This window comes from Camelus ferus, chromosome 10, assembly GCF_009834535.1.
Source record: "Camelus ferus isolate YT-003-E chromosome 10, BCGSAC_Cfer_1.0, whole genome shotgun sequence".
NCBI lineage: Eukaryota > Metazoa > Chordata > Mammalia > Artiodactyla > Camelidae > Camelus > Camelus ferus.
In genome coordinates this window covers 55,728,187-55,755,154 of record NC_045705.1, presented here as the reverse complement: position 1 = coordinate 55,755,154, position 26,968 = coordinate 55,728,187, and the positions used below count along the sequence as shown (strand labels likewise).

The 26,968-nt window shown below is 40.2% G+C and overlaps 3 protein-coding genes across 3 annotated transcripts; 1 reads left to right on the top strand and 2 right to left on the bottom strand.

The window, feature by feature from the left end:
* Nucleotides 1–4,251: 4,251 nt before the first annotated feature.
* Nucleotides 4,252–5,300, top strand: LOC102524519 (olfactory receptor 51Q1-like). The gene has a single exon (XM_014568341.2). It carries the CDS (start codon nt 4,296–4,298, stop codon nt 5,298–5,300), a length of 1,005 nt encoding a protein of 334 aa, XP_014423827.2. The 5' UTR covers nt 4,252–4,295.
* A 4,355-nt stretch (nt 5,301–9,655) lies between these two features.
* On the bottom strand, nt 9,656–10,606 carry LOC102524253 (olfactory receptor 51I2). The gene has a single exon (XM_006195451.1). The coding sequence runs from the start codon at nt 10,604–10,606 to the stop codon at nt 9,656–9,658; it is 951 nt and encodes a 316-aa protein (XP_006195513.1).
* Nucleotides 10,607–16,544: 5,938 nt separating this feature from the next.
* LOC102524005 (olfactory receptor 51I1) lies at nt 16,545–17,477 on the bottom strand. The gene has a single exon (XM_006195450.2). It carries the CDS (start codon nt 17,475–17,477, stop codon nt 16,545–16,547), a length of 933 nt encoding a protein of 310 aa, XP_006195512.2.
* Between the last annotated feature and the right edge of the window lie 9,491 nt (nt 17,478–26,968).

Here is a 26,968-nt window from a genome sequence, read left to right as displayed (position 1 = left end):
AAAGGACAAAGTCGGAAGAGATTTTTTTCTAAAATCATAGGTATTACACACTCTTTTCAAGTGCATATAGAACACCTACCCAGATTGACCATTGGGACATAGTAATGCTTTTTTCTTGATCTGGATTAAGGATGTAAGATTAATTTATTTAGTGGTAATTATTGAACTTTTCACTTTATAATGTGGGTACTTTTATCTATGAACATTATATCCCAATTAAAATGTGTATAAAATGCAATCTGACAATTTTAGAGTGAAATAATCATTTGCTTGTGTGGTAGGAAGGAGTGAATTTTGCATCTAATTTGTCTTCCCATTGATTTTCATGAAATCTCCAGTTCTGATTCCTACACACTCTGCCTTCCTAAGTTCCAAATGCTTCAAATTAATGGCACTTTCTGAGTGAGCCTCTCTTAGCTTCTTGTTTATTTGTTCCTCTGTAGTCAATTAGGGTCTATATCTCCTTGCTTTGCAAAATCAGTTATCACTCATCTGTATGTTTTCTATAATTCACATTTTAAAACTTCCCTCCTGTTACTGTTTTCCCATCCACTATATCCTGTGAGCCGTACAGAATGATACACATTTAATATTCTCTGTCTTTAGACAATACCTACTAATCTTTTACTATAAACATGAATGAAATAATTGGACTTCCCAATACTACCTACTACCTTATTTTTAAAACATTTTAGGAGGGAAATGTTTATATATATATATATATATATATATAAATTGAACATGATACAGAACTCTTCTGTACTCTTTATATAACCTCAGCTTCAGGTATTATCAATTTTGACAATTTTATCTGTATAATTATAAGTATAATGTTAGTTTTAATACTTTATTTTTCAATTTTAAATTATGTCATTTAAGCCTTAACTACTGAAGAGGAAGTAATCATACATTTAAGACTACTTCTCAAATGTGTGTAATACTACATCCCCAACTAAATTGTGTTATTTAAATTCTGTATTTTCAAGGTTTATAAATTTATATTCTGTTCTATATACATAATGTCCCTTTTGAAGTCATGGGAATGGTGTAGAGGTGGATCTTCCCTGGAGCCAAAAAAGCTCCAAAAAGCCAAGTAAGCCAGATATAGAAGGAATCACAAAGATAAGCTGTATTTGCAGGAAACACTGTACCTTTGGTGGTAGAAAACAAGAGACGTTCACAGTGAACACCTGAACAGCTGCTGATTTCCACTATCTGGAGAGAAGTGCAATCTAAATAAAGTCACATATAAAACCCTAGATCAATTATCTCTACATACTTCTTCCTGAGGAAGGAGTAAAATAGCAGCACTGTTTACAACAGCCAAGACATGGAAGCAACCTAAATGTCCATCAACAGATGACTGGATAAAGAAGATGTGGTATATATACACAATGGAATACTGCTCAGCCATAATAAAGAATAAAATAATGCCATTTGCGGCAACATGGATGGACCTGGAGATTGTCATTCTAAGTGAAACAAGCCAGAAAGAGAAAGAAAAATACCATATGATATCACTTATATGTGGAATCTAAAAAATGAGACAAATGAACTTACTTACAAAATAGAAACAGACTCACAGACATAGAAAACAAACTTGTGGTTACCAAGAGGGAAAGGGTGTAGAGGTGGAAGGATATATTGGGAGTTCAGGATTTGCAGATACACAATACTATATACAAAATAGATAAACAGCAAGTTCCTTCTGTATAGCACAGGGAATTATATTCGGTATCTTGTAATAGCCTATAGTGAAAAATAATATGAAAAGGAATATATATATATATAACTGAAATATTATGCTGTATACCAGAAATTATCACAACATTGTAAATCAACTATACTTCAATAGGAAAAAAAGAAAAAAGCAGAAAATGCAACGTATGTTGAGGCTAATATCTGTAAGACATGGAGAGAAATATCCCGTTTTGCCTCTCTGACTTTTGACTCTGTCAAGAGATCTGGGATATTTGCTTCAAGAATCTTTAAGCCATATCAAAACTGAGTTTGGTCACATCCAAGATGACAACATCAATGCGTAACATAATAGTCCCTCTCTTGTGGTCGTAAGCAGAAATGAACCAATGATCACTGAGAAACAATTGCCAGAATATGGGCTATGTCTTTTCTACATCGCCCAACAAAATCTTCACATTTCCACGAGTCAGCTAGCTCAGTTGTTGGTACTTGCTGAGCGCTCAGTAAACGTTAGCTGCTATTATATTTATTATTACTGTTATTTTTCCCGGTTCTGTCCCCCTGGGGCCTCAGATCTCAGAACACAACCATCATATTCCTGTAAGATTTTTCCGAGGTTTCTTCATCCACCTTCTGCATTCCAGCCTGGGAGCTTCAGGAGCATAAAACCACATTCAGCCACAGAGCAGAGAATAGAAACCGCAGAGAGCACTGAAGGAACAGGAAAGCACACAGGTGGGTCTGGACATCTCCAGGAGTGCTTGAATAGGTAACACCTGCCATTTGTGTCTGAAATGTTCTTTCCTTTATGCTTCTACAAATGGCCAAACACCTCTCTGACTAGCATGCTCTTTATTTGGAATATTTTAGAAGTTTCTAATACCTCAGCTATATTGAGCAAGTCCATTAACATTCAGTGCTAAGTTTAAAAAAAAAAAACTGCTCTGGCCGCTGTCTTTTGGTTTATTGCTTAAGTCCTGGAGGACACTCTGATTCCTATTATTTATTATTTCATTTGAGTCCTCCCATTGGCCTCTGCAATTTCTCTACAGTTTTGCTTCTTTCATTCTATTTAATTTCTAAATGTTTGCCTATATTTCTCTTTCTTGATCAGATTTGCTAGAGGGTTTCAGATTACATTGATCCATTCAAAGACATCATTTTTGAATATTTATCTTTAAAAACTTTTTCTAACTGAAAAAAATTTTATTTTCTTCGTCATCATTTTCCCATTTCTCCTAATTTTATTTTATATTATTTTCTAAATTCTTGAGTTTAATAATTTTTCAGGGATTCTTAGTTTGGCATTTTTGGCCACTTTGGGGGAGTATGAGTGGACTCCATTAATCCTAGGAACCCATTAAATACTTTGTGTATTTTTTCACAAGGAGATTCACAGCTTTCCTTCTCAGTACACCCCCAAAATTGGTTACCATTCATTTACTCAAGTTATATTCATTCATTTAAAGAATAAAAGTCTCCACTTGTCCCCTAGGGGGCAGGATAGCTTCCCCTTTGTCTGCAGAAGCTGTCTCCAGTCCTTCATATTAACCCGCTTCTCAGACCACTTCAATTTGGCTTCTTGTCCCATCACTCTATTGAAATGTCTTTCCAAAAAGTTACTACTGGCATTTACATCCCTAAATTGAGTGGGTGCTTTTTAGGATTGTGTGTTTTACTGAGTATCTAAGAAGCACTAGTGTCATAACCACACCCTTTACCTTCTTATCCTCTGACTCCCATTTTCCTTGTTTTCTACCTACTTCTATGAGCAGACCTTCACAGTTTATTTTGCTGTTTCTTTTACATCTGCACTGCTGATAAATTTTTCACTTTTAATAGACCTTTCCTCAACCCCCTTCCTTTCTCACCCTACACTCTAGCCAAATTATCACATCAACTTCTAGGTTTTCAGCTCCTACCAATGTGCCAAAGGCTCCCCAAACTCCTTGTAGACATCTCTGTTTCTTGAGCCTTTTGGTCATCTGCCTAATTGTCACTTCTATTGGATAGCTCCTATGAACATCAAACTCAGCAACCACAAACCATACCGGTGATCTTTCTCTTAGTCTCCGCCTACTCTAATGCTCCAAATAAAAGCAGCTGCCACTGCAATCACAGAATGCTCAAACAAGACACCTGGACATAGCCACCCTTCACTTTCTCAGTAATCGTTCCATTCAGTGGGTTACAAGGAAGCAGTGAGTAGAATCTTATTTGTCTGTATGTTGAGCAAAAGATTAACTGAATTGTATCTGGATTTGGTTACTAGAAAGTTGTTTGGAGTTTCAGTTAGAAATTGCACCTGTGAAGGTTTATATGTACATATACATATATACACGAGCTGCTGGGAAGTGTGTTACAAGGAATGCATGATGCGTAAAGCTAAATTTTAGTGCATAGTGTCAGATATGAAAGTTGAAAAAATAAGGTCATTTTAAATGAAAATGTGTGGCAGAAAGAGCCACAGCTCTGTTGTTAGTGGTCTGACTGCTGTATTCTTCTGTGATGTTAGAAAAGCAATCCTAGACACATATTTAAGACCTTAAGTTAGAGGCAAATTGAGTAGATGTCTCTGTGGCAGCAGCACACTGATGGAAATCTTATCATGGAACACACAGATTCTGGTTTTTTCTTCATCTGTCATGTCCGATGTGACTAACACCACCCAAGACCCCTTCTACTTCATCCTCACGGGCATCCCTGGATTTGAGGCCTCCCATGTCTGGATCTCCATCCCCTTCTGCTGCCTCTACATCATCTCCATCATGGGCAACACCACCATTCTCGCTGTCATCGGCACAGAGCCCTCCCTCCACCAGCCCATGTACCTGTTTCTCTCCATGCTGGCCCTGACTGACCTGGGTCTCACCCTCACCACCCTGCCCACAGTCATGCAGCTCCTCTGGTTTGACATCCGTCAGATCAATTTTGAGGGCTGTTTTGCCCAGTTCTTCTTCCTCCATGGATTCTCTTTCATGGAGTCTTCCGTGCTGCTGGCCATGTCCTTTGACCGCTATGTGGCCATCTGCCACCCTCTCCACTATGCCACCATCCTCACCAGTGAAGTCATTGGCAGGATTGGGGTTGCCATCCTCTGTCGCTGTGTTCTGGCTGTTCTCCCCTCCCTTCTCCTGCTCAAGCGCCTGCCCTTCTGCCGCTCCCACCTCCTGTCTCACTCCTACTGCCTCCACCAGGATATGATTCGTCTGGTCTGTGCTGACATCCGAGTCAACAGCTGGTATGGGTTTGCTCTGGTTTTGCTCATTATTGTGATGGACCCTCTGCTCATTGTGCTCTCCTACACACTCATCCTGAAAAGTATCTTGGGCTCAGCCACCTGGACTGCCAGACTCAGGGCCCTCAACAACTGTCTGTCCCATATTCTGGCTGTTCTGTTGCTCTACGTGCCCATGGTTGGGGTGTCAATGACCCACCGCTTTGCCAAGCAGGCTTCTCCACTGGTTCATGTTATCGTGGCCAATATCTACGTGTTGGCGCCTCCTGTGATGAACCCCATCATTTACAGTGTAAAGACCAAGCAGATCCGCCAGGGAATGATCCGCCTCTTTTCCCAAAGAAACAAGCATTTAAGATAAAGGAATGAATTTATTAAATTACTCAGAAATCATTAGCATAGTTTTATAGGGGTAGTGTAGTCAGATTTGGGAAACGCAGACTGAAAAATAAAATCCCATTACACTTTTAGCACAGTTTGACATGAACTAGGCTTTTTTATATTTTTGTTGGGGAGGTGCCTGCAGCAAATATTCTATCCAAAAGAGTTGTGGGTCCAAGTTGATTAAATTCATGCACATTTACCAACCAGTGAGATAAGCATCATTGACTGAGTAAAAGTTTGTTTAAATTTTTTCTTCCTTTCTAGATACTTTTCTCTCTCATGGGTTTGGTTAAATAATGAAGTGAAATGAAATGAAATGAAATGAAATGAAATGAAATGAAATGAAATGAAATGAGATGAGATGAATGAAACCCTTAGTTGTTGCCCCCACCAGCCATTCTCCTAGGCAGCTCCACTGAGACCTTCAGGTAAACTCCATTTCTCGGGCTCATACAGTGGGTATGTGTGTTCTCTGTCTCTTGAAAAAGAGTAGAATTATCTGAGGGAAGATGGATACAGATCAAGTTTCTGAACTATCCAGCTGAGATCAACAGCTTTTCAGCTCAGATTGCCTAATCAACGCCCAGCGTGAGTTCAGCAGACCAGATGAACACATGCAAAGAGGCTAAAGACTGGGGTGAGACAGTAAGAGCCCCCATAGCTAGATTAAGCCTCCTGCCTTGCCAGAGACCCCTAGTATTTAGAACTAAAACTTCAAGGATCTACTGATAACATTTGTGGGAACAGGAACTCATTTTTCTGACCACAACAGGCTGTGTTTTTGTTTTTGTTTTTTTTTCTTTTTAACCTTAATGCTATTAATGTGGTTCAGATTCTTAGCCAGTTCCCTTTGGAATCATGGATTTTGTACTAGAAAAGGTTCTGATAGATGGGATATGGCCTTAATGATCATAAAGATTATTTTGTGGAAACCAGGTAGGTTCTCTAAGAAATACCAGTTTGAAAGGAAGCCATCATTTTGGTTACAATTTCTGATTATTGAACTCATAGTACAGGTGGCCTATATCAGAATCAATGTAGATTTTTTTTAATTGAAGTATAGTCGATTTACAACGTGTTAATTTCTGGTGTACAACATAGTGATTCAATTTTTTATATATATATATATATATATATATATATATATATTCCTTTTTGTATTTTTTTAATCATAGGCTATTACAAGGCTTCAAATATAGTTCCCTGTACTATACAGTAGAACCTTGTTGTTCATCTATTATATACTAGTTTGTATCAGCCAATCCCTAACTCCCAGTTTATCCCTCTACCTCCACCTTTTTCTACCATAGTAACCATAAATTTGTTTTCTATTTGAGTCTGTCTCTGTTCTCCAAATAAGTTCATTTGTGGGTTTGGTTTTTTTTTTTTTTAATATTCTATGTGTGAGTGATATCATATGGTATTATTCTTTCTCTTTCTGGCTTACTTCACTTAGTATGATGATCTCCAGGTCCATCCTTGAGGAAACTCTAAAAGATACATGAAAAGATACATGCACCCCAAAGTTCAAAATATTACTTGAATAAATGAAGAAAATGATTGGTCACTTTTCAGTGACAGAAGTGCATATTTATGTGTAAGTCCAAGTCCCTGGGGCACCAGTCCAGAAGAAATCATCTTCTCTGATATTTGACTGTGAAATTCGACCAGATTTTGTCTAGGAAAGTCACTTTGGCTTTATAGAAGTTGTCATTGGTGAACATCTAATTTAGTGGTCTATAAATTAATTACATGCAGTCCTAGAGAAATGAGAGAATATTTTTGGAAGTGCTTGAGCACAAATACTTTTAAAGGAATAAATTTTTAGATATTCAATGCCCATATAGTTTCTTTGCTTAAATTGCTGTATAAGAATGAATCTGGTCTGACTGTGTCTCTTGTTACACCGTTTTTCTTCCTTTTTACAGTCCCATTCTCTCACTAAACCAAAAAATAAATAAAATTTAATTTTAAAAAAGGAAAAAAAGCAAATGAATATTCATAGTTCCTAAAGCCATTGCCTCTTTCCATGATATACCCTCAAAGGATAAACATTTCTGAGATACCAAAGGGACCATGGGAAATATTGGCGTAGATTTTGATGAAGTAAATGATGCCAATGACTAGGTAACATGTTCTAGTGTAAGACAAATGGTATCAATTTCATTGCTTTCAACAAAAGTAAAGAGGAATCCAATGGATTTATTGGTCATTCAAATAATTGTTCCAAACAGATCATCATCATATTATTATTTTTTAATTGAAGTATATAGTCATATTATTTTTTATTTTTTAATTCCAAAGGCATTAAAAATGGCAGTGGGCAATGATAAAACAGTACCCATATCATCATCCTATTTATGTTATTAAACATATCAGCATTAGCAATTATGGAATAGGGAGAAAGTCAATAGGAACAGAATTGCTGCTGAACTATGTCTCATTCTATTAATAAATAATATTCATTTTCAGCTCCAAGAAAAAAAAGCTCATGCAGCTCATTAAGAGATGAATTGCCAATCAAATTTTACTTTGAATATATCAATATTTGTGTCATGCTTATGTTGTTTTGATTAATTATGTACTAATAAGCATTAGAGAAATAACTCAATGCAAAAAAAAAGGAAAATAACTCAATGCAGAATACATTTTAAAAATAATGCTCTATGTGTCATCAATTATTAAACATCAAATTTAAACACATTTATATACATTTTTTGAAAAGTATTATGACAGAGTGATCATTAAAATTGTTTCAAACAGAAAAATATATTACATGATCAAAAAACTCTTTGGTGGGGATAAAATAAAAATTTGGATTCAAGGAGAAAAGGGATTGATATAAAAATATGTGAATGTTTAAGAATGTGTTCATGCATTTTTAAATCCATGATGTCAAGTATCAAAATATCATATTTAGTTTCCATTAGTTATTTTTAAATGTGATATAACAATTTATTTTAAACTCACTATATTTATACTATATACCAAAATGCATGCTCAACGACTATGTAAATTTATGATAAAATTTTGATGTCAATCTGAAAATGCATAAAAAGATACATAGTTTATTTTTTCTTTCATTAACTGTTTTATAGCATACACAAAAATTTAGCAATCACTATCCTAAACAGATTGAGTACTTAAAAAATTTCCCTGTGTAAAGGTGACCCTGATGTGCTAGATGAGGTCTGGAAGAATAGCACATGGTGAGGAAAACACTCCCATTGTAACTGGAGGCCCTGAAGTGAGAGAGGCTAAAATCTGAGACCAGTTACTGATCGACCAGCACGGCCTTATCAATCCACCCTACACAGACCTGTGTTGTTTAGGAGGTGTGGGGACACTCTCCCATTTGACCAAAGGTTTCCGGGATACCACAGACAGCCACGGGCAGAAGCAAGCGGTGCCCACTAGAGCTAGGCTGACAGAGCTAGAGAAGGGGTGGGGTGAAGGGACAGGTAAAAATATACCTGCTGCATGGCGTGGTGAGCTGGCTGAAGGCTGAAGGATGGGAGGAGAGGGGAACAAGTATTTCCAGCCACAATGACTTAAGAAAAATAGGACCCAAGTTTCTGCTAAAGCAGAATTCAGAGCTTTTCCTGGGATTCTTAGGATCTGAAACCTGGCTTTGCCATATTTTACTAGACACCTAAGCTGACACCATCTATTCAGCTATTCCTCATCCTCAGAATCTCCCAGTACATAAACTCTGAGGGTAGAGATTTTTAGATGGTGAGTTGTTGAAAGAGTCTGGTTCCTTACATAAGAGGAAGGAGGTTGCTTCATGAATAGGTTTAGCATTAATTTACTGTTTAAACAAGGACGTTTTTGAGAGGAGAAAGGAGTGCTATTAATAGTGATGCTGAGAAGAATAAGTGTAAATCATGATTATCTGGGACAAACCAGAAAATGTACTTACCTTACTCAAAACCATATTCCTAGGATGACTTTTTCTTGGAGGAGACACAATTCCTGCCTGACCCCTCTAAACAAGAATTTGTTTTATTTCAACTCAAATATCATCAAGTCTTAAGCCTTTACTGTTAACTTATTATTTGCCAGGCTTTTTGCTGGGAGCTTTGAGAGGAAAAGGAAAAGGGAATTCATGATCTCTGCCCTCAAGATCATCATATCTGCCAGAGATGGCATGCACATGGGCACAAACAGAGACACACATACATTGATGAGGTGTGAGATGGGGAGGGGTTAAGATAAGTCTTGTGATCCAGATTCAAGCCTGTAGGCAACACTTTGAATCCACTTTGCCCACAGAAGAAATACCATCAGAGTTTATGGACTAACTCAAAGTCCCTGCTCCCTGGGAATGATTCAGAGTAATTCTCTCTTACAGGAAAACAAGGTGGCAATTCCCTGTCGGATTGGCTTGGTCTTGACGCTGTAGATGATGGGGTTGAGTACAGGGGGCACAAAGAGGTAGATGCTAGACATGAGTGTGTGGACCAGAGGTGAGGCATGCTTGGTAGCACGATGCATCACAGACACACCAATCATAGGCACATAGTACACAAGCACCGCACCGATGTGTGACACACACGTATTGAGGGCCTTCCGTCGTCCCTCCCCAGAAGCAATGCCCAGCACTGTGTAAAGAATCAGCATATAAGAAATCACAATGAGCAGTGAGTCCAGCCCAAAAGTGGCCAAGACAATGGCCAAACCCAGGATGCTATTGAGCTTAGTATCAGCACAAGGCAGCTGGATCAGGTCTGAGTGGAGGCAGTAAGAGTGGGAGAGGACGTTAGTGTGGCAATAGGGCAGTTGCCTCAAAAGGATTGAAAGGGGAGCCATGAGAGTCACACTCTTCACAGTGATGCCCAGACCCATGGAGATGATACGGGGCAGGGTCAGGATGGCTGTATATCGCAGTGGGTTGTAGATGGCTACAAAGTGATCGTAGCTCATGGCCAGTAGGACCCCTGACTCCATGCAAGAGAAGGTGTGAATGAAGAACATCTGGGCCAGGCAGCCATCAAAGTCAATCTGGCGGGTATCAAACCAAAGAATGCCCATGACAGTGGGCAGTGTAGACACAGAGACACCCACCTCAGTGACAGCCAACATGGAGAGAAACAAGTACATGGGCTCATGTAAGGCAGGGTCTGCCTGCACTGCTGCCATGATTAGGCTGTTGCCCACAATGGCCACCGTGTACGTGGTGAAGAAGGGGATGGAGAGGCAGCCGTGTTGGGCTTCCAATCCTGGAATGCCAGTCAGGAAGACAGATAAGAGGTCAAGACTTTCATTGCTCTCAGCTTTCATGTCACCAACAGCAGAGATCAGTCTTCACCTGACATTTGGGAAACAAAAACAAAAACAAAAGTTAGCTCTCACCTACCTTAAATTTATTTAGCTACTCAAAGAAACTGACTTAATTCACTTACTTCAAGTCCTCCTGTCAGGATGTCCCATGGATAGTCAGGGCTTTAGGCATCGTGAGCAAGAATATTTTCTTCAGAAGATAATATGTTCTAAAATGTGCATCTACAGTTCAATGTTTTCTTTTTTTCTTACTTTTATTTTCTTTCTCTTTCTTGCTTTTGAATTCTTACTATCATTCATATTCAAAACCTTTATTTTTATCTGCAGCTTTTCCTATCACTGTTTAAGCAGAAATAATAAAATTTCATCCATGACTTGTAATATTTTATACATACTTTTTATTTTTGGGGAAGTACTTTTACCCCTGTTCCCCCAGTCATAGTTCGGGCTCTTTTAGGGTTAAACGCTTGCCTCATTCATTCTTGCCTCCCCACCACTTCTTGATTCTAGCACAAAGACATGCTCAAGAATTCATGAATTAATGAAACCATGAACACACTGCTCAGGGCTATAACTGAAGTACATTCAGAAAGTGCCTGCCTGAGGCCCATTCTGAGCGGAGTATGGGTTCCATGTTCTAGATCAGAGTTAAACCAATTGGGAAGCACTCAAAGGCAAGGAGAACCAAGTCCTAGAAAGAGCATTGAAGGAACCAGTGATGTTTTGTTTTGAGAAGAGGAGACTGCATGCAGAGATGGGTGGGGATGGCTGTAAGAGGAAGTGGGTGACGGGTGGAGATTGACAGCTGGCCCTCTCTGGTGTCATAAAACCCCCACCCCTGGGCTCTCTGTGTGCCTGTGTGCTTGTAGCCTTTGACACCTTAACCCCAACTCCCCACTGCAGGACCCTTCGCATACCTGCATTTCTGCAAGATATAAAACATCTTCTCTTGATGTGTGTTTTCCCTAACAAAACTCATCATCCCTGGAGATAGCCCCACAATAGCCTAGGGCACTGGCCTCACATTCTGCCCTTATCAAAGTCAGAAAACCTATTGTTCAGAGAAATCCCTGATAGATCTTACAACCAATCAGGTGCCTGTGCACAAACTGATCAGGTAGCCCCTACTCCTTGTGTGCACAGCCCCCTCCCCCCAATAAAAGACCCTGCACGCCCATCCTGGGCCCTCATGCAGGCAGCTGTCACCTGTGTGGCCCACTGTCGCCTGTAGCAACGTGTCTATTAAACTTTCCTAAACTTTTCTCAGTCTCTGGTAGTTCTTTACCAATGTGAACGAAAAGCACTGCAAACCATATCAGTACACAAAGAATGCTGAAGCCGTCAGGTGTCAGGTCATCAGCGGCTGCCGCCACCCCCCAGTGAAGACAAGCCTGCAGCCTGGCCTCTGCAGCCGCTCCAATGGTGCCCTCTGAGGGGACTCAGAATAAGAAAGTACAGGATACTGGCCCTAGATAGCTAGGTGCTTGTCAAAGGAATGAATTCAATGAGTCCAAATGTTTGCTTTCTCACATAGAAAAGCACCAAATTCTTTAACTTGAGATGCCTGGTTTTCTCTAGATAACAAGTGATCTTTTATTGTTCCAACTACCTGGTCTTTGTCCTACATGTCCTAGCCCCTCCCCTACCTCTTCGGAGCAGTCCCTCAGAGCCATCTGAGAGGCTGTCATCCCGGCTCGAGTCCTCCCGCCAAATAAAACATAACTCTCAACTTTCAGGGTACACATTTATTTTAGTCGACACCAACCTCCGTGTCACTGTCACCATGTTGTGTGCCCACAACAGAGATGACAGGGGATGGTCTAGGGCACAGGTAAGGAAGATTCTTTCTCTGAGAGTCAAAGCTACATGATGAAGTAATAAATTTCTGTTCAGTGAAGATATTCAAGCCACAACTGCAACAGCTGAATGACCTTTGATGGGAATGCTGGAGGGAGAATCCCAGCATCTGCTGAACTGGGATTAAGGTCCCTTTCAACTCTCCTGCCCTTGGGCAGGATGTTCCAGAAGGTCAAAAATCTCTCTTAGTCTGTGACCCTGAGAATATCATGACTTTGGACCTGTGTGAAATAGAACAGAGGCAAGACGTCAATCCCGTCATGTGACTAGCACGTGTCTTTCCCTGCGGAGCAGTGTCGGCAGCTCTATCTGAAAGTGTCTGGGAGGACACAGGGCATCAGGATGTATATTATTTCTTTTTAAGAAAACAGACACAAAAAATCAGATTTTGAGAATTTTTTCCTTTTTTAAAGACATCTCCACCTCCATCATAGGCCAAACAAATCATAGCAAATATACAAACTCACACACACGCGTGGACAGAGACTCACTCAAAGATCCAGAGACCTGAGAGAGACTGAGGGAACCACACAGCGGAGCAGAGAGAACTGACACAGAAACACATTTCTTGCGCACATACCCGGGGACGCAAATAGATTCACACCCGCCTGAAAGAGTTCTGTGAAGTGAGAGTTGAGTTGACAGACAGAAGCCAGAGCTCACAGTGGCTCCAGAATGGGCCTCAGGCAGGCACTAGCCAAGAGACGGGCGGGATTTATGTCTCTGAATGAGAGTTCCCAGGGGCCAGGGCCTCTGGGGTCCTGGTTTTCCTGCGTGTGATGCTGTGCTGACGACGGGGAAAGGAGGGGGATTAGATCTCACCCTGGGAACAAAAGAAAACAAAAAATACTCCCCCTGGAAGTACTTTCCTCTCTTCTCAGAGAAAATAAAATTCCAGCTCCTTCCTTGTGATGAAGAGGAGGATGGAGACAGATTCCCCCAAGCTCCACTAGCAACAGCCCTCCCACATCAATTATCCAGGCTCAGAGTCAGAGCTCCGAGCCCAGACCCCGCTTAGATCCCTGAATTCTGGGCTGAAAACTCATATTCCAGGCAGAACCTCAAGTTTAGGCCCAATGGGCAAAATTCAGAACTCAGAGCCAGGAGAACAGAACTTGAAATGTAAAGCCGTCCCAGGATTTAACCAATAGAATATATGACCACGGCTGCCTTACTGACTTACCACTGCTGTTCCCTGCTCAGCTCCAGTCCCACCATCTCCCACCCAACTCTCTACCAAGTTCCGTAGGACTGAGGTCTCTTCCAGGAGAGACTTCGCAGGGTATTGAAAGGGCATGGGGTCCAAACTCACACAGACGTGGGTTTGAGTCCTAGCTTTGCCATCTGTTGGCTTCATGATTTCATGACATTAGTATTGTTTCAACTTGGAACCTGATCTGTAAAGAGAATAGATCCTATCTACGGGGGAGATTCAAATAAAAAGAAGAAAGTGACTTTCTTTTAATGTGATTGTACCACACGTGATAATTACGCCTGTCAGAAGATCTGCTGCAGTTTTCAGTCTTAGGCATTCCAAATTGTTTATTTTCCCAAATACCTAGTCTTCCCATTAAATAGCACATCTTACCTCCTCTTTTCTTCGGTTTCATATAGAGTAAGTGTGTATCAAGGAAAAGAATACTGGGAGAGCTCTCTTCTTTTCCTGTGGGTAGGGGATGAAAACAGAAGCCGGACATAGAGAAAATTTTCCTTTCACCATATAAAACTTTGAACTGTCTTAGAGAAGCAGTTTGAAAAATGCTCTGCTTTCCCTGATTGTAGAACTGGTTGGGTTAAAATTGATGAGTTAGGAAAAAGAGAATGAAATTCAGGAGAATGCAGAAAACAACGTTGTGAATAAGGTCATAGAATTATGGGAAAAGAAAGGGACCGATATGGTGTCTCAGACTGAGCAGCAGTTCCTGGTGAGGGGAAGGGGGCTCTGAGAAGCCACAGAGCAACATGACTCTCGCTGTGCCATTGGAGGTGGAATAAAGGGAAATAAATCAGCTTGGATCCAATTCCTTCATTTATTTAATTAGCATTTGGTTGTTTATTTAATTCATATGTACTAGGCACACCGAACACTGTGCTATTTGTAGGATTTTAGATTTGACCTTTTTTTTTCACTTTTGAACAGTTCTTTCAAGGCTTAGTTCTGCCTCCACTAAATGAGAAAAGAAGTCAGAGAAAACAGAGTATTTGCTCACTCTGAGAGTGATACGCCAAACATAATGTCTGTGCAAATCCCAACAAAAGGGATATATTATAAATGTTAAATATTATTTATGGTAAAATTATAAAGCAGTTCCCCCATAGAGCTTAAATAGGGAAATAAATTTGTACTGTGGTTTGGAAATCAAAATTTCCACCATGGAGCACAGCAAAGGTAGACACAATGCAGGTATATGTTTGGTGTGGAAACATACAACCAGAGTAAACATTTTCCATTTAAGGGAGGAGTATACTCTCCAGAAGGAAGTTAATAGACTTTGTAGAAAAGAAAAAAGAAGTCTCAGAGAGGCTTTGATCAGAAGCTTGTATACATTCAAGTTCCACTCCAAGAAATCTTGCTGATCCTGTATCTCATTGTAACAACCAATTGATTTTTCCCCCTCTAGGTTCTCTTTGCTTAGAGGGCAGAATTATCATTGGATTTTACCTAAATTTTGGATTTCAGGTAGGTTGGGATTTCAGGGGGTGGAAATTGGGAGAAGAAGAGAATTGCATGATGGGGCAGGAGCCTCTGTGTGATGGCGAAGTGGCTGGAGATTGTTCGTCTGTGAAGCTTCCTCTGTGAAGTTATTTCTGTGTCCCGTCTGTGCCACCTCATGGAGATAGTAGGCTCTAAGTCTGCGTTTCCCTTTGCCACCAACACCATATGCCTAATTGTCATGCACTTCGGGTTCCTCCAGCATTGACATCCACCCACAATCTGACTTAGACAATCTCCCAGGTTCTTGTTTCCAGAGCTTCTCAAAATGAAACCTCCCCCTTTAAATAAAGCTGTTCGCAAATCTCCCAAATATTCCTGACCAATATTCTAGATTAAAGATTCTCAAACTTTAACAGATATTAGAACTGCTTGGAGGACTAATGAAAACCCAAATTTCCGTACTTCACCACCTAGGAGTTTCTGATCAGGGTGTCTGAGGAAATGCCTGAGAATTTGCATGCCTAAAAATTTCCCAAACAATGGTGATGGTGCTGGTCTGGGAATCACACTTTGAGAACCGCTTTCCAGATCACTTGTTAGTCAGGAATGTTGTTATCTTTGTTACACATCAGATAGGCAAGATAACCTGAGGTGTTACAAAATTGAAGCACTTCGCTTCTCAGCTTTCATTACTCCAGGGCCTTATTAAATGCAATTTGAGTTCAGTAGGTCTTATGTGTGGACTACGTTTCTGTTTCTCTAAAAAAACACCAAATAGAGCAATGCTGTAGATCATCAGACTATGCTTGGGATAGTAAGGTTCTAAACTTTCTTGCCTAAATATCTTTTCTCAGGCAGCTACCTATGCGAAAATCATTATCTTCCCTTCTTCCTGTCACCCTGACCAACTACTCTAACTCTTCTCATCCTTCACAAGGTACTTACAAACACACAGAAAAAACTTATTTTGATCTCCACAAAACAATAGGTCCTCTCTCTCCCATGAAGCGCCAAGCTGCCACAGAAATTTATTTGTGTTTTCCTTGCACTGGGTAGTAGCAGAATTATCTCTGTTCAAAGCTATCTGCACTGTAAATCCATGATTGTCATATATGTTAAACATGTTCAGGGTATCTTTATCCTTTTTTTGTGTATTTCCCAGCATGTATCTCTCACTTAACAATATGTTTCACTCACTGTTATAGCATTCTTAGCAACTAGTACAAAATTTTTCATATAGTAAATGTTCAATACATATTTATGTCATTTTATAGAGTCAGATTTTTTTATTAGTTCCATATTCACAACTCCCAAGATCTTGGTTCTTCTCCTCCTTGTTTTAGCATTCCTAAAGATGACAAACAAGCCCAGTCCTTTCTTTAAGGTAGTTCTCTCAAGGTCCGCAACCTTCCTAAGCTCTGAGATTTATAGAAGACTTTGAGTATCCCTCTGCGTATCTCCCTTGTTTTCACACTGTAAATGATGGGGTTGAGCATGGGGGGTTACAAACAGGTAGACATTGGACATCATGACATGAACAACAGGTGGGGCACTTTTCCAGAAGCGGTGAATCATGGAGACAGCAATTATGGGCACATAAAAAGCCAACACAGCACAGATGTGTGACATGCAGGTGTTGAGTGCTTTGAGCTGCTGCTCCTGGGATGCAATGGCCAGCACAGCTCTCAGGATCAATACATAGGAAAGCAGGATGAAAGTTGAGTCTATGCCATAGGTGAAAACGACCACGAAGAGTCCATAGATGTTATTAACATGAATGTCTCCACATGCCACTTTCATGAGATCTGGATGGAGGCAGAACGAGTGATGCAAAACATTGCCCTTGCAGAAGGGCAGTCGTTTTACCAAAAAGGGGAAAGGGAAGAGAGTGGTGAAACTTTTGGCAAGGATGCACAGGCCCATAGCCATGATGCGGTTGTTGGGGAGCATGGTTGCATAGCGTAGTGGGTCACAAATAGCCACAAAACGATCAAAGCTCATGGCCAGTAGTATGCCTGATTCCATAAAAGAGAAAGTATGGATGAAGAACATCTGAACCAAGCAGGCATCAAAGCCAACACGACGATAGTTGAAGCAGAAGGTAGCGAGCACAGTGGGAAGAGTAGAGAAGGACACTCCCAGGTCATTGAGAGAGAGCACAGAGAGGAAGTAGTACATGGGCTGGCGCAGAGCAGACTCCTTAATCACCAGAGCAAGGATGGTGAGGTTGCCTATGATGGAGATCAGGTAGAGGATGCAGAAAACCAGGGCCACCCAGGCTTGGCCCGCCTGCATCCCTGGAATGCCTGTCAGCTGGAGTGTGACTGGCTGGAAGGGGGTGACATTGAGGATCAACATGGCAGGCAGGTGGGGGAACACAGATGGGGATGTGCCCAAGAGAGTGTGTTGGGAAAGCTCTTCACTTTGTTTCAGACATCCTGTCTCCAACACAAAAGGTCAGAGATTGAAAGTGTTTGTTTATGGTCCTGCTTCCCCTATTAGACTATGAGCTCTAGGTTGCATTTATTTCTGTATCACCAGAACCCAGTATCCTGTCTCAACCATAGTATAAACTCTGTGAATGTATGATGAACGAGGGAGTACCCATAAAATGACAAGGCGAAAGACAATGTGAGAAAAGCCTCTAAGATCACCTTAAACTGTGGTACCCCTTTACTTCCCCATCTTACCCCAGAAGCCATATTCTGGGAATTTTGAGGGAAAAATAAAAAATAAAAAAGAAAGTAAGCTGTACAGGGAAAGGAAACACTGCCCGTGCCTTTGAGGACACTTTTGAGGTGGCAAAGATGAAACCTCTAAAGATAAAAAATCAATACCGTTACTCAGACTTCACCTCAACCTCCCAATCCCATGTTCCAACTTTAAAATCTTAAATTCTGTTTGTTTATTTTTTAAGCTTCTGATCATAGCCTTCAAACTATAAGCTCCCTTACGTTCTCATGCCCATGAACTGACTCTCAGAGTTTTGTTCATTCTTTCATTTTCTTCTCATCTATTCATCTATTAGCTTTTCCTTCCTCACTTTTTTCTGACCTAATCTCCCACTAGGACTGGTACCTTCATCTCTTCTTTTCCTCTCTTTTACATTCACGCAGTAAACCCCAACCTTTGATCAGTTCTATAATCAAACCAGGTGTATGGCTAGATAAAACCAAAGAAGCAAGTATTTTATTGGAAAAGAGACAAGGAGACATATTATTTACCACTACTGAAAGTTTAAACTTACACCTGCCTCTTGGTTTCTGATATCTCTTCTTCTCCTAGTCCAGACCCTCCACCTCTAGGATTCTATTTCTTGCCATTTCTTTCAGAGACCTTTTCCATTAGTCCATTATACACATCTTCAACCTCTCAATTTCTGTCTCTTTCCCATTACACAATAAGTATGGGCAAGACTACCCCATCATAAAAACAGAACCTTCCTTCTTTAGCTGCCATTCATTTACTCTTCTCCAATTCATAACCAGACTTCTTGAAACACTGTCTCTCTGGATGCCAAGGAAGGGGAACTTGGGTCTGTTTTTCCAGTCCATTCTGAGATCCCCCAATTCAGGAGTTCTATCTTATTGTCCTTACTTTCTAGCACTGCTCAATGTATTGTATTGTGGCTTCCACACGGCACCCTCCCAACGGAAACTAATTTCTGGGTGATCATTAGTGACCTCTTTGTCACTAAATCTAATGAAAATATTCTCTCTCCTAATCCATTTGGCCTTCCTGCCAGAGTCAACACCGGTGGTAACTCCCCTTTTAGAATGGCCTTCTTACTTAAAAGGCATCATTTCGCCCTAATTTTCCTCCAGCCTTGACATCTTCTTCTCTGCCTTCTTTACTGATTCCTCTTTCTCTGGCTTTGTCCCTAAGCAGCACCAGCCAGACTCCAGGAAAAGTAAGCAAGAATCAGAACAGTACAAATTGAGAAACCACATCATATAGGACTTCTCAGCTTTTGTCCAAAATATCTCTGTAACCACATTTTTATGGTATTAGATATCTTAAAATTAAAGCTCCACTCTGTAGAGTGTAGAATGGTGGTTGCCAGGGGCTGGGGTAGGCTTGGGGGAAGAACGAGAAGATGTCAGTCAAAGGACACAAACTTCCAGTTGTAAGATGCATAAGCTCTGGGGGTCTAACTATAGCATGGTGACTAAAATTAGCAATACAGTAATATATGTCCTGGAAAGTCATTAAGAAAGGGGGTCTTAAATGTTATCACCACATTCAAAAAATGGTAATTATGTAAGGAAATGGAGGTGCTAACTGGCCTTACTGTGGTGATCATTTTGTAATACATATGTCCATGAAATCATTACACTGTATATCTTAAATTTATAAATGTTGTATGTCAATAATAGCTCAATAAAGTTGGAAAAATCTGTATTTAAAATTAAGAAAATAAAATAAAGCTCTATTCTGAAATACAGGCATAGTAACTTTCATATTCCTCTTCCCAAACCTCTTGGTAAATTCAGTGAAAGGAGATGGTGACTAGAGGCTAGAGAATGACCTGATATCCGTAATAATCCTGAAAATATATGGGCTGTGAGTAGGAATTCTATTCTTTTGATTTCTCTCCCTTCCAACTGAGAATTCAAAAGAAGCATTTAATAAGTAGGATTTCTTTTCCTTACTTCCCCTGTAAACGTCTCTCTTCCTCCCCACCCAGATTTAAAGTTGATGTCTCCGAGAAGTCTTGCATACAGACTGTCTTGTATCTACTTTTTTTGATATCATTTTCACTCCAAGACTATTTCTAGGTCCTAAAGAAATGGAAAGACTTTTCTGAGCACCAACAGACACTAAGGATTATACAAGACAGTTTTACCCTCTATCCTGAACCACTGGTGCGCAAATGTAGGTAATCCAGAAGGGCAGAGATCGTCAATGTTTCAAATTTTCCTCAGTACAGAAAGCGACTTTGAAAATATCTGCCCCAAGGAGAACATGCTCTGTCACCACCCAAATACCCTTTTTTTTTTATTTGTTTTGACCAAAAGGATGTCAGTTAAGTTTTCCTAAATGTGTCTAATCTAGGGATAAACATCAAGAAAATGGGAACAAACGCAAGCAATGCATGTCTTTTGCACAGAATGTACACGGGCATGCACACACACACATGGTCACACAAGGGTACCAACACATTACATTGTTTTACACGCCTGTACACACTTACACTCTCGGGTATTCAAAGGCATTATCTCACATCATACAGAACAGAAATTATTGCATGCTCCTCTGGTCACACGTAACACTAGCACAACCACGGAATTTTAGAAGACAGATAGTACTCATTGGCTTTACATGATATATTTCAGATATCTTCCCATTTTTATACCCACCTGAACATGTACTGATAAGTGTACACACACACACACACACACACACACAGTGCCATAAACGCATCAGCATTAACAGACTCACAGTAATATCCCCATCAGTTACGTCCCCATGGCATACTCAGTATTGAAAATCCAGCTAAGATTGAAGCTCACATCACATTGGTTGAATGACTTCAATACTTTTGGGTCTGTGTTTTTTTTTTTTGGTTTGTTTGTTTACAGATGCACACCCAAGAGTTAGGTATAGGAGACAATAATTCAAATTGCAACAGAAAAATGTATAGGATACCCTCAAGATAAAATGTAGACATGATGACTCAGCCCCTTAATCTAAACGTGTGTGGTTTGGTAGTAGGATTTTGATTCTAAGAAGGGAAACTGGCATCAGGTTCTGTGATAGGCTTTGGAAAGGAAAAAGTCTGGCTCCTATTTAGAGGAGAATTGTGAGAGAGTCTGCCTGGAGTAGCAGTAAGAGTGCTAAAGTTTGAGGTAAGTTCTGTCTAGGAGCCCCATGAGTGATGTGAAGGCGGTGGCACTCACTGGGTGGCAGACGTTTCTTTTCCCTGTGGCTAGATGTACTGGTCCGTGGGTCCCTCGGGCAGAGCGGCATCAACTCAGCTTCCTATGACTCATAATAAATTTATCAGATCCCTAGGCTTGTTTGTTGTGGTCAGAGGAGGGAGAGGGAAGATAATAGGGAGGGTGGTATCAATGAGGAAGGAGCTGGCCACCAGAGAATTACTCCAGGGGACTCTCCCTCTCAGCCCCATTGTTGCTGATGTCACCATCTGTCTCCATTACTGCGTTAATCCTTCCTTAGTCAAGGAATGCAATCCCGTGAATGCATACAAAGATTCATACCACGGACATTCTGAGACCCCCGCAGACACACCCATAAGCACATTCAGCTATTTATTTATCAACATTCACATTGCTTCTTTTAGATCCCTACACGTATAGATAAACCTGAATATTTTCATACACCTGCCCAATGCTTTAGTCACATATCTGGAAGCATACACGCTGCATCTTACATTAATGATAAGAAACTAATGCAGATTAGAGACACAATTTCAGAAATAAGTAGAGACCCATACACATAATCAAAGAAATAATCAAATGTGTTTCAAATTTACTCCCCTTCTCACGTATCTAAAACTATATAGTGTTTCAAACAAACACCCACATTCTCATGAACAGATCAACAAAATGTCCAACAAGTTCATATTGCCACGTCTCTTTACAGATCCATATATGAATTGAAGTGCTTTGCATTTACTTCAACTGCATATCAACATCCATTCAACATGCATCTTATGCAAGCATTCCTTTTACTCCATCACTGGATGAGGCCTTAAAATTACAAACTTAGTTCAGTTCAACTAAGACCAGACCAAAAAAAAAAAAAAAATGAAAAATGCATTTTGAGCACTGTTTTGCTCCAGCTATTATTGTCAGCACTGAAATTATGCAGAGCAATATAGACACAGCACTGATTCTTGCAAAGAAGATAAATATTGAAAAGCTAATCCACTCAACAGTCCAGATGCCTCTCAGAGGCAAACAGGCCTCCAGACAGTACCTAGAAATATGTCATAAACCAAAACCATGTTTCATAACCAAACCAAAAAATTTGTCAGAACTTACCTGATGTGCATGTAAGATCTGTGCACTATATGCTTGAAAGAACCCAAAGAACTATACAAAATATTAAACTTCAATTAATTATATGAAGGTTGAAACATTTAGGAGGAAGTGTATTGATGTGGCAACTTATTCTGAAATGCACAATAAAATCAATTGACTGATGAGTGGTTGAAGGAATGGCTCTGTGGGCAGATACATGACAAAACAAGCAAAATATTATTGATATAATATAGGTGGTGGGTATACTGATGTTCACTGTAAAATTATTTTAGATTTTCCATGTTGTAATTCTTCCTGATAAAATGTTGGGAAATTTTTTGAAATAAAAGGAAAAAAAAACTACCGAAGGAGCAAGCCATAGACCATTCTTCTGAAAGCATACACCACGTTCAACTGCAATGAAAATTCAACCTAACATGAATGATCTCAAGTCCCAGTTTAAACCAACCCTGAACATCTTCTGTATAAACTCAGTATTTGTATAAGTTATGGGCTAAATATTATGTACTTGGCATCGTTGATATATTTTCACATGATTAAAGACAAAATCCAATTTCTCAGCTGCAACTTGTTTTGTCCCAAGGTCAACCACTAATGTCTAACAAACGGACACTCCATACCATGTCCGAGCTCCATCCTAGGGGCACCTGGTTCGTCCCCCAGACTGCTCTCTCCCCAGTGGAGGCTCCAGAACCCCCCAGAGCCAATAATAACAGAGTGAGATAACTGCTCGCATGGCAGAAGTGAACAATGTCATGAAGAAAGTATCCTCCCTCCTACTTGAGTGGGTACAGTTTTAGGGATATAAGTAGGTTCTAAATTGTGTGCCAATTTTGAAGTCGTCCCCAGAAAAATCTGGCTTGTCTAGCTTTTGAGAGAGAAGATCATTTTATACAACACAAACTCTACTTCTCAGAACATGAGAAGTTCAATACCATGATTTTTCACAGACTACAGTGAGTTGACACATTCCATGGCGCTGGCTATGAATATGAAAGTCCATGAAAGATCTTGTCTCTTACAGTTCTAGTGGTATAGTAAGATTGAGGTGAATGGATATATTACGCTCTATACCAAGAAATGGCCTGTTTACCTTGAGATCCACTTCTCACTTTTCTGTGGCTCTTGTCCACATCACAGGAGTCCAATTATTACTTGAAGAATATCCCAAACTCTAATATCAGCTAGCTTCCAGATGGGTTCAGCAGTTAAGAAACACTGGTAGACAGAGCTTATGTTACTCACTGAACTCTCCTGCTTAAAGAAGTCTCTGGCACAGGTTTCATCTTTCTTCAAGCTTCTAAGAATTAGTCATTCCAAACGTCTCACTTTGTTCTTCTTGTCCTGTGGTTAGAAGCTGCTTCCTGAAGTTCCTACCTCTAATGATGACATCATACCCTCTTTTTGTCTTGTGCATTCTCTAATGCTTGGTTAAAATTATTTTACATTAACTTTTCTCAATTAAAGGAATCGGTGTAGTTCTTATATTCTGACTGGACCATAACTAGATCATAGTTTTTTGTTCCTGGGTTGGATTACAACTAACACATATAAATTCAACAGACAGTCACCAAGTATCACATCCCAAGCACTATTCTAGGGCCTGGTCAAGACCAGTGCGATCCTTCTACAGGAGAACTCACGGTACAGTTGGAAATACAAGTGAATCTACCACAATCAATGTGAAAGTTTGTTGGAAAGTAAAAATTACTGTGGGAATGCCAAAGCATTTATGATGCAAATGATCAGAAATATTTGAATTGCAAAGACACTAAAACTTCAAAGATGTTAAACAAGAGGTACATTCACAATGTTTTCATCAGAAAGAACAGGGGTCATAAGTTCATTTATTCAGCAGATGCTTATTGAGCGTCTAGCGCATGTCCTACAATATTTAAAATAATGCAGATAAACCCGTGAACAAAATAGTCCAGGCCCGTTTATCTGGTGTCTATCGTATAGTGGAGATGATAGGCAACAGACAAGTAATGAGGCAATTTCAGAGTGAAAAGAGGGATGAAGAAAATGAGATTAAAACTAAGAACATATTGTCATATTCTTAGGCTTGCCAATGCTTTGCATGGTGCCTTGGCACTTAGAAAAACTTCTCTCTATATTGATTGAATAATCAGAGGAGTCCAGTGACTTGGGCAATGTAGAATCAGAGTTTTGTTTTCTTTTATTTTTTTCATTTTTGCTTTGCTTTGCTTTGTTTTCTGCAGTGAAGGAGATAAGGAGATAAGGAACAGCATTAGCTAAAGCACACAGTTTGATGATGTCAAGCGAAAAGAATCACTTCTACCATAGCTGTTGCTGTGAAAGAAGATAAAAAGGGACAAGTGGAAGAGAACACAGAGAAAATAAGGGCAAAAGAAGAGAGCCATGGGAGGAGGAGATAAGAAAATGAGATGAAATGTCCCCTGAGATTTGAGGAAAGCGAGGCATAGCAGACTGGTTCCTTACTTGTGCCTGAAAATCTGAACAGAGCGATAAAAGCTCCCTTGCTGTTCTGATAGCAGGATTGAATGAGAGTCTATTCCTGTTTTGTGGTAGGGCATTTGCTGCAACCATTTCCTGGGTGGGCTACATGTTACAGCGTGCTGTTGTCTGAGATCTTGGCCAGAAGAATGTATGGTTTTACAAAGGGGGCCTGGCTTGTGGATGGAATCAAAGGCAACCATATATTAGTTTAAATCAAGTGGAGAAGGAAAAGATGGGGAGAAGGCTCTTCATTCATTAAGGAAAGCACCCAATGAAAGAAAGAGTCAGCTCTAAACACTTAGCATGCCTGGGACACATGACAGCAGCTAACTGAACCATAATCAACTGTGAATCTTCCCCTTGCCCTTGTGGCTTCTCAGGGGAGGAGGAGCCAGAGAACATGCTTAGCAAGTGAAGGATGGGAGAAGACAAAGGGCTGTGCCTCTGAACCCTGGAAAGCGTGACTGTCCCAAGAGGCTGAGCAGTCTAATAGTCACCAGAGGATGTTTTATTTTCTGAATGTGACCAGGACCATAGGGAACTGAGTTCTCATCCAAGGGTAAGGAAAGAACTAATCCTTTCAGTACATTTAAAGGAGTAAGAAAAGTAAACTTATTTTCTCATTATCCCTTATTTGTCGTACTAGGTCAACAGATCACAAAATGCTGGGATTTCTTAGAAGGTAACGAGCTCCTCTCTTATATGCCTGCCCAGCGGCCACCAGATGGTGTCTTGCACTGGGTAGAGAATTGCTCTGGCAGGTTGCTGAGTTCTTTTTCAGCTAAGAGTATGTGCTTTATTCTCAGTAGTCGTGGAAAACCTCAGGAGACTAGAGCCTTCCTGATGTGTTTTCAGACATGAAGTCAGCATCACTCTTTGCTCTCTCTCCAGGGGTCTTAGAATGAAACATAAAAGAGGCCGGCGTGAACGCACTGTCGCAGCTGGAGAGAAGGAAGTGTAGTTCTGTGGGTGTCTCTCATCTATCTGTCTTCTGGTGAGTTCTGAAACCCAGTCGGGGTGAGCTAGCAGACTGTCCTGAAGCCTGCCCCAAGAAAGGGTTAAACTGGGAAAGGGGTAGGGTGAGGTGCAGAGGGAGAGACTGAGTGGTGGTTATCAGATAGAAGCATCTGAGCTGAGTGGGCAGAGCAGGTGGAAAGTTCCGTGAACTTGTGGTTCTTGCCATGGCACTATCTGATTGTGTAACTCTGGGTAATTCACTGTATTCTCTAGATTGCCCCCTTTCCAGAGTCAGTTTCCTTGGGATCCATGTTTCTCTGACTCACTAACATTGTTGCAAGTTCAGTGAGGAAAGAAGGACTCTGAGTACAAGAAAAATTTTTAACAATCCAGAAGCAAAGTCATCTCTACCAATGCCATGACTCAAACTAACAGCAATGCCAGCTCACGTGGTCTAACTTTGTTCTCATCTTACGATTTCTGAGAAATAGTATGTAAAAGTCCCTCAGGAGATTAAAAGAGTAGAAGAAATCAGCATGTCATAAACTTCAGATGAATCATACATAGATAAGCATTTTTAAATGTTTATAACTGTGACAAAGATAAAAACTATGGTCCTTATATTAACAATATACTTTAATAAAAAATGTGAATTAAAAAACTGAAGTGTTTAGACAGGCAGAATGTCAGTGTACCTAGAGCGGATTTAGAGGAGTATTCACATATTTTTCCAAAAACAGAAACAGCTTTCTGCCTTTGCACAAATAAGTGGTTTCTTTGTTGCTTTCATGCAACAACTCTGCCAATGAAAGGCTGGTGTCCAGAGGCTGTCAGTTTCCTCAGCGTCCCACTGCCCCATCCTCTTCCTGAGCAAACACACATCATCATTGAAACTCACTCTGGTGAGTGTTTATTAATCAGTGACATGTCAGAATAAAACATTTTCAGGGAAAAATTTAAATACTTCCAACAGTTACTGATGACTCAAATCCTCAGTGTTCTTTTATAAAAACGATCTCTGATTGTAGTTAACATATTTGCATTCAATGATGCTTGTAAAGCAGTTAAAATTGTGGACAATAGCGTTAAAGTTTTTTCTTGGTGACTGATATGTTTAAGCATTTATCAATATCTTCCTTTTTCCATAAAACAGAGCCCAGGCCATAAAATATTCCAGAAAACAATAGCCCAGCCCATGCCTTGATGATCATAAAACATGAAGAAAAGAAGTTTGCCTGCAGTGTCCCCGAACCAGTGATTTCACGAGTGCATCAGCTCAAACTGTGTAGACACCTCCTGCTGTGTCTTTTACTCCCTGATTCCCTCTCCTCCAGTAAGTGCAATTCTCACAAATCTCTCAATCAGAAGGTCTGACCCTGAAAAGCTCTCTGGCTTCCTCTTGTC

Excerpts from the sequence above, each read along its gene's own strand:
- LOC102524519 (XM_014568341.2), top strand. The coding sequence starts at position 4,296 with ATGGAAATCTTATCATGGAACACACAGATTCTGGTTTTTTCTTCATCT.
- LOC102524253 (XM_006195451.1), bottom strand. The coding sequence starts at position 10,606 with ATGAAAGCTGAGAGCAATGAAAGTCTTGACCTCTTATCTGTCTTCCTG.
- LOC102524005 (XM_006195450.2), bottom strand. The coding sequence starts at position 17,477 with ATGTTGATCCTCAATGTCACCCCCTTCCAGCCAGTCACACTCCAGCTG.